Source organism: Ictalurus furcatus, chromosome 28, assembly GCF_023375685.1.
Source record: "Ictalurus furcatus strain D&B chromosome 28, Billie_1.0, whole genome shotgun sequence".
NCBI lineage: Eukaryota > Metazoa > Chordata > Actinopteri > Siluriformes > Ictaluridae > Ictalurus > Ictalurus furcatus.
Genome location: NC_071282.1, coordinates 608,058 through 627,656, shown reverse-complemented (window position 1 = coordinate 627,656; position 19,599 = coordinate 608,058). Strand labels below are relative to the sequence as shown.

The 19,599-nt window shown below is 41.4% G+C and overlaps 1 protein-coding gene across 2 annotated transcripts in view; it reads right to left on the bottom strand.

Annotated features, from left to right (window-relative positions):
• ar (androgen receptor) overlaps positions 1 to 19,599 on the bottom strand; it is a 99,231-nt gene that overhangs the window by 66,716 nt on the left and 12,916 nt on the right. The window contains exons 1-3 of one of the 2 annotated variants that reach the window (XM_053617965.1): positions 4,640 to 4,753; positions 4,225 to 4,373; positions 1,058 to 1,174 (exon numbers count right to left, since the gene is read on the bottom strand). In XM_053617965.1, the coding sequence (XP_053473940.1) occupies positions 1,058 to 1,174; positions 4,225 to 4,373; positions 4,640 to 4,653 (280 nt within the window). In that variant the 5' untranslated portion in view covers positions 4,654 to 4,753. Of the gene's footprint in view, positions 1 to 1,057; positions 1,175 to 4,224; positions 4,374 to 4,639; positions 4,754 to 19,599 lie in introns of those variants that run through there. The other variant, XM_053617964.1, reaches the window with a different exon arrangement.

Genomic DNA, 19,599 nt, shown 5'->3' with positions numbered 1-19,599 from the left:
TAACACCCCAACCCTAACCGTGTTACCTGATTCTAACCCCAACCCTAACCCTAACCTTAACCCCAACCCTAACCGTGTTACCTGATTCTAACCCCAACCCTAACCCCAACCACAACCCTAACCCTAACCCCAACCCTAACCCTAACCCCAACCTTAACCCCAACCCTAACCGTGTTACCTGATTCTAACCCTAACCCTAACCCCAACCACAACCCTAACCCTAACCCCAACCCTAACCCTAACCCCAACCTTAACCCCAACCCTAACCGTGTTACCTGATTCTAACCCTAACCCCAACCCCAATACTAACACCCCAACCCTAACCCCAACCCTAACACCCCAACCCTAACCGTGTTACCTGATTCTAACCCTAACCCTAACCTCAACCCTAACCCTAACCCCAACCCTAACCTTAACCCCAACCCTAACCGTGTTACCTGATTCTAACCCCAACCCTAACCCCAACCACAACCCTAACCCTAACCCCAACCCTAACCCCAACCCCAACCCTAACCGTGTTACCTGATTCTAACCCCAACCACAGCCCTAATTGTAGCTGCCTGGACGGCTGAACAATGCCTATCCGGTCTGAAGATGCCCAGAGACTGGGAAAAGCCCATTTATGTTCTGCAGAGACCCACACTTGCATCAAAGGGCTGTCACACTCACACACACACACACACTCACACACACACAGAGGAATGACAGGTTTCACCTATACAAAAAATCTCCATGTTGTCTGTCACACTCTCACATGAAGACAATTCCACCAAAAAACTCCAGAATTTTCCACATCCAGACACCGGATTCCATCTTCCTCTTTCAAATTTCACACAAACACACAAAAAAATCACAGCGACTCTCACACGCACACACACACACACACACACTCACACTCACACACACACACACACACGCTGATCTGTAAATCACGGCCGGACTACACCTCGGTCTGTCTGTCCTGTCACTCAAACCAAAACACCAATTAGGCAATAGCGTTCTGACAGAAACACAGACAGACAGACAGACAGACACGCCCACTCAGTGCTTACTTTACCTCCGAGAGTCATTCCTGCCTCAAAGCACTTCTTCAGACGACATGAGGGACAGTTCTTCCTCCTCAGCTTATCGATGGTGCAGTCGTTCCTGCTCGCACACAGATACTTCTGCTTCCCTGAGAGACAGACAGACAGACAGAAACACACACACACACACACACAAACACACACACACACACACACACACACACACAGAAATATTCTATTAGAAAAACATGTTCCTCAGAAGCATTTACAGTGGTTTCTTCACATTAAGGCTGGGTGATCAAGGATATCGATATGATGTAAATTATGGTGTTTATTTGCGATCTTTTACTTAAATTTTTTTTTTCATCTCTTACAAAAACTCCCATCAGACAAAACATGACTTCTGCTCACCATCATGCTGATGATAAAGTGTGGAGTAAAATATACATCTACACTGCAGCAGAACCCATAACGCCTAACAGAACCAAACAGAACCAAACAGAACCAAACAGAACACTGATTCCACAGTAAAACCGCGCTTAATTAGCTTTGTTGTTGTTCTTGTTGTTGTTGCTGCTGCTGCTGTTGTTGTTGTTGTTGTGAAACACATGCTGCTCACTGTTTCGACTGTTTACACACACACACAAACGAGCCGAGACCACACACAGCGGCGGTGCTACAGCGAGGTTCTCCTTCATGCTCTACATTCAAGGTCTAAAGCAATCAGAGCGAGTCTAATGGAGGCCACAGAGCCACGATCCTGCTGTCACACTGCAGCGTAATCACATTCTCTCTTCTCTCTTATTCCACACACACACACACCACTTTACCCTTATATAACTACACACACCACACATGAATTACATTAGTACATCATCCAAAAGCTCATAACAGTTTAAAGGTTAAATACATTCTATTGTTTAAAATAAACAAAAACACAGGGATAAAAAAGCAAGCAAATGGAAAATACAGAAAAGAATTAAGAATGAATAGAACATATCTTTTCCAGAGAGAGAGACAGATATGTCGAGAGTGAGACAGGTTTTAGCCGAAGATGTGCTGAGAGTGAGACATGTTTAGAAGAAGACATGCTGAGAGTGAGACCGGTTTTAGCAGAAGACGTGCTGAGAGTGAGACAGGTTCAGCAGAAGACGTGCTGAGAGTGAGACAGGTCTGTCTGCCAGCGCTTGTAGTCCCAGTCAGGAAGTTCACTTCAGAAACAGACGTGTCAGTAAACAGTGAGGGAAAGTCCTCAGTCTTCACAGTTTATTGTAATGATCTGCGCACGGTTCGGTGCCAGATGTTTCAGGAGCAGAGAGCCGTCGGATTTCTCCGTTTCATCTTTAGATCAAGTGCGCGCCTTTACGTTCTGAGAAACTGCCTCGGTTCTGCTGAGTTCGCAAACTTAACGGATTACAAATCTGACCTGGGTGACATTCTGGCCAGAGTTCATGAAGAACAGCAGTTTTACAGAAACGCCGCTGATATTCTTCTTCTTCTTTTTTTTAATGTTCTGGTTAAACGATTTCTATTGCGAGGATGAGGTTTAAGCTTAGAGTACTGGAGTTCAGGGTGAGGTTAGTGAGGTCAGGGTTAGGGCTTCTGAGGTTGAGTTACTGAGAATTCATCTGAAGTTAGGGTTGTGAAGGTAGAGGTTAGTGAGGTTGAGGTTAGTGAGGTTGAGGTTAGTGAGGTTAAGGTTGTGAAGGTTGAGGTTAGTGAGGTTGAGGATAGTGAGGTCGAGGTTAGTGAGGTTAAGGTTGTGAAGGTTGAGGTTAGTGAGGTTGAGGTTAGTGAGGTTAAGGTTGTGAAGGTTGAGGTTATTGAGGTTGAGGTTAGTGAGGTTAAGGTTGTGAAAGTTGAGGTTAGTGAAGTTGAGGTTAGGGTTGTGAAGGTTGAGGTTAGTGAGGTTGAGGTTAGTGAGGTTGAGGATAGTGAGGTAGAGGTTAGTGAGGTTGAGGTTAGTGAGGTTGAGGTTAGGGTTGTGAAGGTAGAGGTTAGTTAGGTAGAGGTTAGTGAGGTTGAGGTTAGTGAGGTTGAGGTTAGTGAGGTTGAGGTTAGTGAGGTCGAGGTTAGTGAGGTTGAGGTTAGGGTTGTGAAGGTAGAGGTTAGTGAGGTTGAGGTTAGTGAGGTTGAGGTTAGTGAGGTTGAGGTTGTGAAAGTTGAGGTTAGTGAGGTTGAGGTTAGGGTTGTGAAGGTTGAGGTTAGTGAGGTTGAGGTTAGTGAGGTTGAGGTTAGTGAGGTCGAGGTTAGTGAGGTTGAGGTTAGTGAGGTTGAGGTTAGGGTTGTGAAGGTTGAGGTTAGTGAGGTTGAGGTTAGTGAGGTTGAGGTTAGGGTTGTGAAGGTAGAGGTTAGTTAGGTAGAGGTTAGTGAGGTTGAGGTTAGTGAGGTTGAGGTTAGTGAGGTTGAGGTTGTGAAAGTTGAGGTTAGTGAGGTTGAGGTTAGGGTTGTGAAGGTTGAGGTTAGTGAGGTTGAGGTTAGTGAGGTTGAGGTTAGGGTTGTGAAGGTTGAGGTTAGTGAGGTTGAGGTTAGTGAGGTTGAGGTTAGGGTTGTGAAGGTTGAGGTTAGTGAGGTTGAGGTTAGTGAGGTTGAGGTTAGTGTGGTTGAGGTTAGGGTTGTGAAGGTTGAGGTTAGTGAGGTTGAGGTTAGTGAGGTTGAGGTTAGGGTTGTGAAGGTTGAGGTTAGTGAGGTTGAGGTTAGTGAGGTTGAGGTTAGGGTTGTGAAGGTTGAGGTTAGTTAGGTAGAGGTTAGTGAGGTTGAGGTTAGGGTTGTGAAGGTAGAGGTTAGTTAGGTAGAGGTTAGTGAGGTTGAGGTTAGGGTTGTGAAGGTTGAGGTTATTTTATAAATGTTTGTCCCGACATCATGGTACGCTCTGTTTTTCCCTTCACTAGAAGGGGCGGTTGCTCTCAGTATTCTCCACTGGAGAAGGCTCGGCTCTTATCTGCTGAGCTCTGGTGAGTTTTTGGGTTTTCATTTCAGTAAACGCTGCAGTGCACCTGAACCTCATCAACCACCTGAACCTCATCAACCATCCGAAGAATGAACGTGACTGATTAAGCCAGAGGAATTCGGTGTTCCTGCTTGGGTCGGATGTAGATCTGCAGCCACGCCGGCCTTGGTCTAGCTGGTAAACTAATGACCCTGTGTGTGTGTGTGCGTGTGTGTGTGTGTGTGTGTGTGTGTGTGTGCGTGTGTTTACCTTCAGCCGCTCTTTTGAAAAACACTTTGCAGCTGCCGCAGGTCAGAGCGCCGTAATGGCAACCGGAAGCTTCATCAGAGCAGATCAGGCAGGTGCGCTGCGGAGGGAAGAAAAACTCCATGGGGAACACCTCCCTCGCGCTCTCCAACCTGAAACACACACACACACACACACACACACACACACGTTAGAGCGAGCCCTGGTTATGCACGCTGTCAGTGTAGAAGGTGCAGTCAGTGATTGAAGCGTTCCCACATGCCGCATCCTCTGACACATGACTGTGAGTCAGCGAGATCGACAAACTGGATATCTACAGGTACCGCAGGACCTTTCTGACACAACTCCAAAAACGAACATTTACAGTAACTCTCTGATTGTGTCAGATGTCAGTGACATCATCGAAGGTGTTTCTCACCACTTTACTTTCATATTCACAAATAAACGAATCTCTGTAGGTGGATAATTCTAGCTTCGGTTTAACACACACCCTTTCTGAGTAACAACCCTGGAAATGTACGTATCTTCATCAGTTAATGTTAAAGGATATTGTTGCTAAGCAACGGATAAACACTGAAAGACCGCAAATGTGACTAACAACTTAGCTAACTAACAGCTAGCGTGTGTGTGTGTGTGTGTGTGTGTGTGAGGTCTTTTAGAGACAGCGTAAATGAGTGGAAATGATACAGAAACATCCGGAACGCCAACATTTCTCTCAGACGTGTTAAAAACCGCTTTAAAAAAGCGTTGTATGGCTCAAATGACAGTGTAATTACACTGAAGCGCTAAGCGAAGCTCCACGAGGGAAAGAGAGTCTGTGGTAAATTCCACAGGAGTGGATCGTTTATGAGGAATTTTCTCGTAATTACACCGACACGTGACCGAGTTGAAACGTTTCGGGTCGCTGTCAGTTAAAAGAACTTTTCAAATCAAAGTGAAAAAAAGGCTGACGCTTGTAAAATAGAAAGCATTTTAGCACTCGGTTTCCATCGGGGCAGTTTAGAGATCGTCAGAGAGATGAAGATCAGATCAAAGGGAAAATATCAATCACACGGTTTTAAACGTAAACTTTTCAGCTTTGTGGAAATAAAAGTAAAGAGATGATGCCAAAGTGCAGCACAAGGGACGAGCTCACTAAAGCGTAAAATGAGGGAAGTGGATTTTCTCATATTTGACTAATCTGTCTCTCTCTCTCTCACACACACACACACACACACACACACACACACACACACCTGGATGATTCCCGAGTACTAGAGCGGAAAAAAACTCTCACTGGGAAATTACAGATATACCGTGTGCGAGTCAAAATATATATTAAAAATACAGCTGTGTGAGTGTGTGTGAGTGTGTGAGTGTGAGTATGTGTGAGTGTGTGAGTGTGTGTGTGTGTGAGTGTGTGTGTGAGTGTGTGTGTGTGTGAGTGTGTGTGTGAGTGCATGTACAGTATCTCACAGAAGTGAGTACACCCTTCACATTTGTGTAAATATTTGATGATATCTTTTCATGTGACGACACTGAAGAAATGACACGTTGCTACAATGTAAAGTAGTGAGTGTACAGCTTGTGTAACAGTGTCAATTTGCTGTCCCCTCAAAATAACTCAACACACAGACATTAATGTCTAAACCACTGGCAACAAAAGTGAGTACACCCCTAAGTGAAAATGTACAAATTGGACCCAAAGTGTCAATATTTTGTGTGGCCACCATTATTTTCCAGCACTGCCTTAACCCTCTTGGGCATGGAGTTCACCAGAGCTTCACAGGTTCCACTGGAGTCCTCTTCCACTCCTCCATGACCACATCACGGAGCTGGTGGATGTTAGAGACCTTGTGCTCCTCCACCTTCTGTTTTAGGATGCCCCACAGATACTCAATAGGGTTTAGGTCTGGAGACATGCTTGGCCAGTCCATCACCTTCACCCTCAGCTTCTTTAGCAAGGCAAAAGACGTTATCATGCTGGAATACCGCCATGCGGCCCAGTCTCCGAAGGGAGAGGATCACGCTCTGCTTCAGTATGTCACAGTACATGTTGGCATTCATGGTTCCCTCAGTGAACCGTAGCTCCCCAGTGCCAGCAGCACTCATGCAGCCCCAGACCATGACACTCCCACCACCATGCTTGACTGTAGGCAAGACACACTTGTCTTTGTACTCCTCACCTGGTTGCTGCCACACACGCTTGACACCATCTGAACCAAATAAGTTTATCTTGGTCTCATCAGACCACAGGACATGGTTCCAGTCATCCATGTCCTTAGTCTGCTTGTCTTCAGCAAACTGTTTGTGGGCTTTCTTGTGCATCATCTTTAGAAGAGGATTCCTTCTGGGACCAGTTTGATGCAGTGTGCGGCGTATGGTCTGAGCACTGACAGGCCGACCCCCCACCCCTTCACCCTCTGCAGCAATGCTGGCAGCACTCATACGTCTATTTCCCAAAGACAACCTCTGGATATGACGCTGAGCACGTGCACTCAACTTCTCTGGTGGATCATGGCGAGGCCTGTTCTGAGTGGAACCTGTCCTGTTAAACGTATGGTCTTGGACACCGTGCTGCAGCTCAGTGTCAGGGTCTTGGCAATCTTCTTACAGCCTAGGCCATCTTTATGTAGAGCAACAATTCTTTTTTCAGATCCTCAGAGAGTTCTTTGCCATGAGGTGCCATGTTGAACTTCCAGTGACCAGTATGAGGGAGTGTGAGAGCGATGACACCAAATTTAACACACCTGCTCCCCATTCACACCTGAGACCTTGTAACACTAACAAGTCACATGACACCGGGGAGGGAAAATGGCTAATTGGGCCCAATTTGGACATTTTCACTTAGGGGTGTACTCACTTTTGTTGCCAGCGGTTTAGACATTAATGTCTGTGTGTTGAGTTATTTTGAGGGGACAGCAAATTGACACTGTTACACAAGCTGTACACTCACTACTTTACATTGTAGCAACGTGTCATTTCTTCAGTGTTGTCAGATGAAAAGATATCATCAAATATTTACACAAATGTGAGGGGTGTACTCACTTCTGTGAGATACTGTATGTGTGTGTGAGTGTGTGTGTGTGAGTGTGAGTGTGTGTGCATGTGTGGGGGGGGGGTGTGTGTGAGTGTGAATGTGTGTGTGATAAAGTGTGTTATGTTTATTTCTATGCATCTCTTTGACCTTGTGTGTCCAGAAACCTTGAGCTTTCACAATGACCGTCACTGGGCTGAAGTTATGTCTGCAGATGGTTTACACACAAACACACACACACACACACACACACACACACGCACATATTAACGAGTGGCTAGCATGAGCCTGCACAAAATCCCTGAATCTACAAAACAAATAAGCAAACAAATGAAACAGCTGAAACCTTTAAGTGTGTGTGTGTGTGAGTATGTGTGTGTGTGTGTGTGTGTATGTCTGTGTGTGTTTGTTTGTAAAAGAGATATAGAACTAGAGAGAGAGAGAGACAAAGAGAGAGAGAGAGACAAAGAGAGAGAGAGAGAGACAGAGAGAGAGAGAGACACCCCCCCCCCCCATAAAGGAGTCAATAAACACTACTATCTTTTGGAAGAACTGACTATTCAAAGACACACACACACACACACAAACACACACACATTATGTTTCACACACATAAATGTTATTTTTTAACACTGTTAGTAATGTAATAAAATGCACAATTGATTTCTATAAATATAGAAAAAAAAAGAAATAATCTTAAAAGCTATTAAAAAGTTTTTTTTTTAGATTTTATATTTGACATTTCTCTGTTTAAAAAAAGTATTACATTTTTTGGGTTTGATGCATGATTCCATGGGTCACTTAAATTATTATTATTATTATTATTATTATTATTATTATTATATATTATTACTAACTTTACATTTTTCTCCTCTTCTTTTATGCTCGTTTTTGTTTATTTTTCTGTAAGGAATATTGAGCACTATTTGCGAATGATTCCCCAAGAAAAGAATGATTACTAATCGGAGTATATAACACTAACCAGTTTGAGTTATATGAAAATACGATGAATAGTTCTATGTAATGATGAAACGCAGATAAATAAAGGATTTCTTCTGGAAGAACCTGCGCAGTATCTGTTGGTGTTTATGCGCTGTGAGGTTTAGTGTTTATATACGGGATCATTCCCTCACCTTGCTTTCGTGTCAGAGTTCATTCTGGCACTCTGTGAGATATGAGCCGGAGTTCGCGGTTCTCTGGATCGAGCTGTTTATCGTGTCTGGAATCTGTCTAACTCGTTCTTCCAGCTCAGAAGCACAGAGCAGGTTATCTGCTGCCAGTGAGACGAGCAGCGCTTTCACTTTCCGCTTTCCATCAGGTTCCTCTTTCAGTCCCCGGAGTCTCTCCAGCGGCTCGGATTCCGCACCATATATAATCGTGAATAATTATAGGCCGAGAAAGATTTTTATCTGAAATAATGGAGAAGGTTGTTCATGATCAACTTTCTACTTTTTTTGAATGGAAATGGGATTTTGATCAATTTCAGGCAGGCTTTAGATCAAAACATCGCACAGAGTCTCAGAAAGTGTCTAGCGGTTTGTTGATGTCGGTGGACTCGGGGAATTTTGCTGTTTTAGAGCTTCTTGATCTGAACGCGGTTTTTGATACGATAGATCGTACGACTCTCCTGGATCGCTTAAGTCAACGCGTGGGGATTCGGGGCCGCGTCTTAAAGCGGTTCTCTTCTTATTTGAAGGAGAGCACATTTGCTGTTGAGTTAGGGAACTTAATTTTCCGCCTCTGTCCCCATCTCCTCTGGGGTTCCTCAAGGTTCCATCCTCGGCCCTGTCGTGTTTTCTTGATATATGCTTCCGTTGGGATTGATTTCTCAAAATCAATCACCGTTAAGCAGATGATACCCAGATGATCATTCTAAACTGTCTTCAATTCAATTCAGTTTTATTGAATTATATTTTAACAACGGACATTTTCTCAAAGCAGCTTTACAGAAACATATGAACACAGGATACAGATTTTAAGAGTGTGATTTTATCCCTATTGAGCGAACCGGTGGTGACGGTGGTGAGGAAAAACTCCCTGAGATGATATGAGGAAGAAACCTTGAGAGGAACCAGACCCAGAAGGGAACCCGTCCTCATCGGGGTGACACCGGATAGTGTGAAAGTAAAAGAAAGTTCAGAAAGTTAGTTTAGTTGAAGTAGTCCACTGTTCACTAAAGGAGACCTGAGTGCAGAACTGTAGGTGGTAATTGCAGTCTCAAGGCCATCGCAGCAACCGTCGTCCCAGCGACAATCTCCAAGTGAAACTGAGGTCCAAAACCATCTCCATGGTCTTCTCTGTATGACTGTCAAAGACGGATGGCTGCGAACTTCCTGCGGCGTAATGAATCAAAATCTGAAGTGGCTCTTCTGATTTAGACAAAGAGTAAATGAATGAAACGTCCTGGTCCTCTATCCGTTAACGTAAACAATCACGTGAGGAATCTTTCCGATTTTAAATTCCACCGGCAGATTAATGCTGTGGTAAAAGCGTCATTGCTAAAATGAAGAAAAAAACTCCCACAACCCTGTTTTTTAAGGTTGTGGAAACTGTGGTTCATGCTTCGTTTTGTCTAGACTGGACTATTGTAATGCTTAATATTTTGGGGCTGTCTGACAATTTATTATCACGCTCACAGTTAGCACTAAATCTGGCGGCTAGACTCCTGACCGGCACTCGGAAGTACGCTAGCGTCTCTCCTGTGAAGTCTTCCCTGCTCTGGCTAACAGTTAAATACCAGGTTTCAATATAAAGCGTTTTAATGGTTTTTAAGGGTTCACGCGGATTGACACCAGAACCGCTACATCAATCGCCCAGACAGAGTTTCCTTGTGAGTTTTCCAAAGGCACGACTGAAATCTAAAGCAGACCTAAAGTGCGTTCTCTGTTGCAGCTCCGCGTCTCTGGAACATTCTCCAGGTCCACGTTAGATCTTGTGATGAAACTGAATCTTTTAAATCGCTGTTGAAGACTCATCTTTACTCTGCTGCGTACAGCTCTCCTTAAATCTGTGTGCTGGATGGTATACGGTTAAATGTGCGTGTATGGTGGCGCGGAGTGTAAAGCACTTCGGTGTTCTTTTAAATCTGCCATATAAATAAACTGATCGATTGACTGAATCTTATATTTATTTTTAGTAATATTATTTCTTTAATTGAATTTTATTTATTCATTTCAAACGTACGTAAGATAAGAAGGTGCGTATTATAAAGAGTATTCTTCACTATGAGGAACACTATCATGCAAACGAAATTGGACAAAACATGTTAAAATACGTCGCAAAGCTGTTTATACTTATATATATGGTGTGTATACTGTATAATCCATGTATCTTAATCAGGAGTGTAACCATGGCAACAGGCATAAATAGGCTCCACCCCTCACCTTCACCGTAGCGATGCTAAATGAGACCGAGACGAGGTGGGAACATTTATTAGCGCACGTTAATGTTAACGATGATGTTGATTCTTGACGTTGGTCAGTTTATCTGAAATAAGCGTCTGAGCGCTCTAGGCGTAATCGTGCAGCTTGACGTGGATTAACGCGTATAGATTTATCCGTACTAAAAACGCCGCCTCTAATTATTTCTGCTCGACTTTATGCTCAGGAGTAACATTATATCAAACTTATAGCCTTTTAACTACGCAGAAAGGAATGATTCATAATCGTGGAAGTGCATCACCATAGCAGTGTGTGTGTGTGTGTGTGTGTGTGTGTGTGTGTGTGTGTGCGCGCTGTTTAACACAGTTCAGTTGTGAGTAAGCAAAACAAATGGACTCTGACATGTGGTGGTGGTAGTTCACTGATACGAGAGTTACGTATCTGATTATTTACAATGTTGTGCTGTTTTTGTCGGAAATAAACAATTCATAAGAGGGTTTCATAATAAACTGCTCATCATCAGCTGCTTTAAAACAACACACACGCACACGCACACATGCACACACACACCAATTAATTACAAATAAGCCATTCAAAACATCTCCTCTGTGTGTGTGTGTGTGTGTGCGTGTGTGTGTGTGTGTGTGTGTTGTATTTTGTTGGTTATAAAAACAAAGGTGTGATGAGCCGAGGGAAGCACACATGGGTTAGTACGGAGAGGTGAAGGACCCCTGGTCAGTTGGGATATCCCCGTCTCCCCCCCCAGCTGGGTGCTAATTAAATGACCCACCGTTTAAAAGTCCACTGGGATGGACCGTACCAATTCCCAGTGTGTGTTTGTGGAGGGGGGACGGACTAACGGACAAAAACACTTCACACTAACTAACCAATTAATTATTTAGAGTTTAACCTGACATTATCTATCCACTATGGGCGTGTCCCAAACCACATGCCCTGTTCACTATATAGTGCACATGATAATAATAATAATAATAATAATAATAATAATAATGTTACTGTTACTCCATTCACAAATAACCGTGTTTGCGTATTTTCGGACGGAGCTCTTTTGTTACGTGACTCCAGCACGTGTCTGCGTGAGCACATGGCTCGGCTTTTCTTTTCAGCGCTGTAAATACAAGCTGCTTTTATAATTCGCCCCTCGTCCTCGTCCTCGTCCTCGTCCTGGCCTCTGCTCCTGTGGAGAAATACGGCCTGGTTCTGGACAGACGTTGGAGCAGATGGAGAACGAGTCGCTCCGCCTCTCCTGGCATGGAATCCCTCAAAAACGTGAGTGCGATCTGTAGAGTGGACCGCGCACCTCATTCACTAATCCTCCTCACGCCTCAGCCGCGTTAATTACAGAGCAAACGACCAATTAGCTTTCAGATCCACTGCCAAGTCCACTAACCACACGTTCACTACGTCCATCACCACTTCATCTGCACACCTTCCACATCACGCTCACGTCTTTCCTCACAGCACCTGTCTCTGTTCACGCTCCGCAGCACACACTCCTTAACCAGCTGAATCACAGGCCAAGCTTCAGTCTTCTTCATTTCCTTTTAATGTCTTTCTACTCTTTTTTCATTCCATTTGCAGCCACTGTTACTCTTTTTATTTCATTTTAGTGCAGATTTGTAATTTTACACTTTTTGTGTCATTGAAATGTGATTTTACTACATTGATGTCATTCTGTCATTTTAATGTAACTTTACACCTTTTTATGTCGTATAAATTTAATTTGAGTCATTTTAATGTAATGGTACTCATTTTTGTGTGATGTTAATCTCATTTTACTCTTTAATCTCACTTTAATACAGCTGTACCCTTTTTAATGTCCTTTTAATGTAAATTGACTCTTTGTGTCATTTAAATGTCATTTTACTTTTTATGTCATTGTGTCATTTTAATGTAAGTTTACACCTTTGTACGTTATACAAATGCAATTTTCGTCTTTTTCATGATCGTTTTAATGTAATTTTAGTTTTTTAATGTCGTTTAAATGTAATTTTCCTCTTTTTAATGTCATTTAAATGTAAATGTACTCTTCTTATGTCATTTTAATGCCACTGTACAATTTTCATGTCATTGTAATGTAACTTTACTCTAATTAGTAACATTTAATGTAATTATTATCTATTTTACATTAATGTGATGTAATCTTAGTCTATGATTTGCGTCATTTAAATATCATTTTATTATATTTACGTCATTCTGTTGTTTTACACCTTTTTATGTTGTAGAAATGTAATTTGAGTCTTTTTTATGGTCATTTTAATATAATTTTAGTTTTTTAATGTCATTTTAATGTAATGGTGCACGTTTTTGTGTCATTTTAATGTCGTTTTACTCTTTTAATGTCATTTAAATATAAATTGACTCTTTGTATGTCATACAAATGTAATTTTCGTCTTTTTTATGATCATTTTAATGTAATTTTAGTTTTTCAGTGTCGTTTAAATGTAATTTTACTCTTTTTATTGACATTTAATGTAATTATTCCCTATTTTATGGTATTTTAGTCCTTTTAAATAATTTAACACCACATTTAAGGAAAATGTTGATGTTCCAGATATTTCTGTTGGTTCAGACTAAACTACAAACTTTCTAAATTTTGTGTATTCTGTTCTTGTCATCATAAAAAATGAAATTAGCATTTGATATAAAAATACTTAAAAATGATACATCTACCTCTCCAGACTAAACATCTCACACAAGGAAATATCACAACTTTCATTTAAAAATCCTCTCACCACGTCTGCAATAAAATATCTGTTAGAAAATGTCCATTTATTTACATTTTAAATATATTTTGTACTAAACTGAATATGAAAATAATTTGATTTAGACAATGTGAAGGGCAGTGAACTAATCCAGAGGAAAATGTTTTGTGGAAAATTACACGTAAAAACATCCGCAACACCAGCGCTATAAAACAGGTACTAATACAGGTACAGGTCATAATTATGCCATCGTTGATGATGTCATCACAATGTGTGTTACATGTAGTGGGTATTAATGTGGAAACACTAAAAGATTCTGTTGCCGAGGGCGATGACAGCTGATAAAGGTTAGCACCCAAAATAACAAGTGTGTGAGTGTGTGTGTGTGTGTGAGTGTGTATGTGAGTGTGTGTGTATCTTTAATCTCTGCTATGAGAACGCCCTGTCCCTTTATAAAGTTACTCACATAACTATGAAATAGTGTGTGTGTGTGTATGCGCATGTGTGTGCATGTGTTTATGTTTACATGTGTGTGTGTGTATGTGTATACGCATGTGTGTGCATGTGTACGTGTGTATGTGCGTGTGTGTACATGTGTGTACAAGTGTGTGTGTGCGTGTGTGCAAGTGTGTGTGTGTGTGTGTGTGCGAGTGTGCAAGTGTGTGTGTGTGTGTGTGTGTGTGTGTGTGTGTGTTTAAACTTAGCCAGACTATGAAATGGCTCTGCAGTATCAAATTTGATTCTCCATTCAGGTAAGAAATAAATAAATTAAAATGGAAACTTAAGTGTTTACTGTAGACACACACACACACACACACACACACACACACACACACTGACACACACAAACACACACACACACACTGACACACACACACACTGACACACACACACACACACACACTGACACACACACACACTGACACACACTGACACACACACACACACACACACACACACACTGACACACACAAACACACACACACACACTGACACACACACACACTGACACACACACACTGACACACACTGACACACACCCACACACACACTGACACACACACACACACACACACTGACACACACACACTGACACACACACACACACTGACACACACACACACACACACACACACTGACACACACACACACACACACTCACTGACACACACACACACACACACACACTGACACACACACACACACACACTGACACACACACACACACACACACACTCACTGACACACACACACACACACACTGACACACACACACACACACACACACACTGACACACACACACACACTCACTGACACACACACACACACACACACTGACACACACACGCACACACACACACTGACACACACACACACTGACACACACACACACACACACACACACTGACACACACACACACACACACACACTGACACACACACACACACACTGACACACACACACACACTGACACACACACACATACACACACACACACACTGACACACACACACAATGACACACACACACACACACACTGACACACACACACACACACACTGACACACACACACACACACTGACACACACACACACACAAACACACTGACACACACACACACACACGTACACACACACTGACACACACACACACACACACACACACAAACACACTGACACACACACACACACACACGTACACACACACTGACACACACACACACCCACACACACTGACACACACACACACACACACACTGACACACACACACACATGTACACACACACACTGACACACACACACACTGACACACACACTGACATACACACTGACATACACACACACACTGACACACACACACATGTACACACACACACACACACACACACACACACACACGAAACGTTCGTCATGCTTGATTATTTATTTTAATTAAAAAACTTGAATGACATCAGACTCAATTATTATTATTATTGTTGTTCTTGTTGTGAATATTATGCTGCTGATGATGATGATTATTATTAGTGAAGATGTGAAGATGTTGTGAAGATGTGATGTTTGTGAAGATGTTGTGAAGATGTTGTGAAGATGTGATGTTAGTGAAGATGTTGTGAAGATGTTGTGAAGATGTGAAGATGTTGTGAAGATGTGAAGATGTTGTGAAGATGTGAAGATGTTGTGAAGATGTTGTGAAGATGTGAAGATGTTGTGAAGATGTGAAGATGTTGTGAAGATGTGAAGATGTTAGTGAAGATGTTGTGAAGTTGTGAAGATGTTGTGAAGATGTGAAGATGTGAAGATGTTGTGAAGATGTTGTGAAGATGTTGTGAAGATGTGAAGATGTTGTGAAGATGTGAAGATGTTGTGAAGATGTGAAGATGTTAGTGAAGATGTTGTGAAGTTGTGAAGATGTTGTGAAGATGTGAAGATGTGAAGATGTTGTGAAGATGTTGTGAAGATGTTGTGAAGATGTGAAGATGTTGTGAAGATGTGAAGATGTTGTGAAGATGTGAAGATGTTAGTGAAGATGTTGTGAAGATGTGAAGATGTTGTGAAGATGTGAAGATGTTGTGAAGATGTTGTGAAGATGTGAAGATGTGAAGATGTTGTGAAGATGTTGTGAAGATGTGAAGATGTTGTGAAGATGTGAAGATGTTAGTGAAGATGTGAAGATGTTAGTGAAGATGTGAAGATGTGAAGATGTTGTGAAGATGTGATGTTAGTGAAGATGTTGTGAAGATGTTGTGAAGATGTGAAGATGTTGTGAAGATGTGAAGATGTTGTGAAGATGTGAAGATGTGAAGATGTTGTGAAGATGTGATGTTAGTGAAGATGTTGTGAAGATGTTGTGAAGATGTTGTGAAGATGTGAAGATGTTGTGAAGATGTTGTGAAGATGTTGTGAAGATGTGAAGATGTTGTGAAGATGTGATGTTAGTGAAGATGTTGTGAAGATGTTGTGAAGATGTTGTGAAGATGTGAAGATGTTGTGAAGATGTGAAGATGTTGTGAAGATGTTGTGAAGATATGAAGATGTGAAGATGTTGTGAAGATGTTGTGAAGATGTGAAGATGTTGTGAAGATGTGAAGATGTGAAGATGTTGTGAAGATGTTGTGAAGATGTGAAGATGTTGTGAAGATGTGAAGATGTTGTGAAGATGTGAAGATGTGAAGATGTTGTGAAGATGTGATGTTAGTGAAGATGTTGTGAAGATGTTGTGAAGATGTTGTGAAGATGTGAAGATGTTGTGAAGATGTTGTGAAGATATGAAGATGTGAAGATGTTGTGAAGATGTTGTGAAGATGTGAAGATGTTGTGAAGATGTGAAGATGTGAAGATGTTGTGAAGATGTTGTGAAGATGTGAAGATGTTGTGAAGATGTGAAGATGTGAAGATGTGAAGATGTTGTGAAGATGTGAAGATGTGAAGATGTTGTGAAGATGTGAAGATGTTGTGAAGATGTGAAGATGTGAAGATGTTGTGAAGATGTTGTGAAGATGTGAAGATGTTGTGAAGATGTGAAGATGTGAAGATGTTGTGAAGATGTTGTGAAGATGTGAAGATGTTGTGAAGATGTTGTGAAGATGTGAAGATGTTGTGAAGATGTGAAGATGTTGTGAAGATGTTGTGAAGATGTGAAGATGTGAAGATGTTGTGAAGATGTTGTGAAGATGTTGTGAAGATGTTGTGAAGATGTGAAGATGTGAAGATGTTGTGAAGATGTTGTGAAGATGTGAAGATGTGAAGATGTGAAGATGTTGTGAAGATGTGAAGATGTGAAGATGTTGTGAAGATGTTGTGAAGATGTGAAGATGATGTGAAGATGTTGTGAAGATGTGAAGATGTGAAGATGTTGTGAAGATGTTGTGAAGATGTGAAGATGTTGTGAAGATGTTGTGAAGATGTGAAGATGTTGTGAAGATGTTGTGAAGATGTGAAGATGTGAAGATGTTGTGAAGATGTTGTGAAGATGTGAAGATGTTGTGAAGATGTGAAGATGTTGTGAAGATGTGAAGATGTGAAGATGTTGTGAAGATGTTGTGAAGATGTGAAGATGATGTGAAGATGTTGTGAAGATGTTGTGAAGATGTGAAGATGTGAAGATGTTGTGAAGATGTTGTGAAGATGTGAAGATGTTGTGAAGATGTGAAGATGTGAAGATGTTGTGAAGATGTTGTGAAGATGTGAAGATGTTGTGAAGATGTGAAGATGTTGTGAAGATGTGAAGATGTGAAGATGTTGTGAAGATGTTGTGAAGATGTGAAGATGATGTGAAGATGTTGTGAAGATGTTGTGAAGATGATGTGAAGATGTTGTGAAGATGTTGTGAAGATGTGAAGATGTGAAGATGTTGTGAAGATGTTGTGAAGATGTGAAGATGTTGTGAAGATGTGAAGATGTGAAGATGTTGTGAAGATGTTGTGAAGATGTGAAGATGTTGTGAAGATGTGAAGATGTTGTGAAGATGTGAAGATGTGAAGATGTTGTGAAGATGTTGTGAAGATGTGAAGATGTGAAGATGATGTGAAGATGTTGTGAAGATGTTGTGGAACAGAGGTCAGCGTGTTCCTGATATTCACTCGGCTGTTAGTGAATCCAGAATAAAATGAACTCTGTAAACTTTATTACTCAGTTTAAGTGATCTGACTTTTTCGTTTCCACCATCAACACCGTTTCAGATCCACACTCTGTTTAAAAGCTTCCTACATATTAACATCCTTCTTATTATTCTTATTTATTTATTCATTTATTTATTTATTTGAGTAGGAATGGTCCTGCGTGTCCAGAATGGCCGCGTGTTTAATGTGCACTTGATTTTGCGCGCTAATGTGTCGACTCCTGACCTTTGGGTTCGGAGCGTGCGCTCATGGCATTTTCATTTTCCTTTCATTTCAGCTCAAATCAGCTTTTTATTAAAAATACATCAGCGCTGAACTTCTCCATTAGGCTCTAACTGTCAGGCTTCAGTCTTTTCCTTCTTTTTTCTTTAATATTCTCTCCATCTGTCCCTCGTCCTCTCTCCTCACGTGTGTTTGTTTACTTTTCACTCAAATTCTTTCACTTCCTGATGCATGCAAAATGCAAACCAACAAAAGCCTGACGTTCCTGATGGCTGAGCACAGGAGAACAGGTAGGAGAACGCAGAGGAGAACGGAGAGGAGAACAGGTAGGAGAACGCAGAGGAGAACGCAGAGGAGAACGCAGAAGAGAACGCAGCAAGAGAACGTAGAAGGACAACGGAGCAGGAGAACGCAGCGCTCGTTCTGATTGTAAACATGATTGGAGGACGCCTCTTTGGGGTTTTGTGAATCAGGACCAGTGAAAGATCAGCTGTTGAAGTTCTTCACCCAAAAGCTAATGCCCACGCTAAATCATTTAGCAGAAGCACTTTAAAGAATATCCTCCTTCTTTTAGGTAATAAATTATTCATCCTGATTCACTCGGAAGGACTTTAGCCGAGTGCGTGATGCTAACGCTGCTAATCACCACAACGACTAACCAGCTCTCACTCCTTCTCAGTGTTTCAGTACGAAGTTCTAATCAGGATGAAGTTCTGTTGAATAACAGATGAACAATTACTGGCCTGATTCAAGTTTCTGCTGCTGTATAAACATGCTAACACTGCTAATAAACATGCTAACACTGCTAATAAACATGCTAACACTGCTAATAAACATGCTAACTTACTAGCATAAACCTTATCTCAGTGTTCACGTTTATGGATGAAGAGTAAAATGAAATGAGAAATCTACTGATTATTGATGAGTGATTATTTGTAAAGACTTCGACTGATGTAAAAAACAAAGGTTATAACTCTGCTAATAAACATGCTAACTTACTAGCATCGCGGTACAATTCCGATTAGCATATTTCAAATGATAATTAATAACTGAAATTTCTATTAAATAAACAGTAAATAACAATATTATAATTAAATGATAAATAAATAATAATTACTAAAATGGAAACTTAAGCATTTACTGTACACACACACACACACACACACACACACACACCAGATGTTAGTGAAGATGTTGTGAAGATGTTGTGAAGATGATGTGAAGATGTTGTGAAGATGTGAAGATGTTGTGAAGATGTTGTGAAGATGTGAAGATGTTGTGAAGATGTTGTGAAGATGTGAAGATGTGAAGATGTTGTGAAGATGTGAAGATGTTGTGAAGATGTTGTGAAGATGTGAAGATGATGTGAAGATGTTGTGAAGATGTTGTGAAGATGTTGTGAAGATGATGTG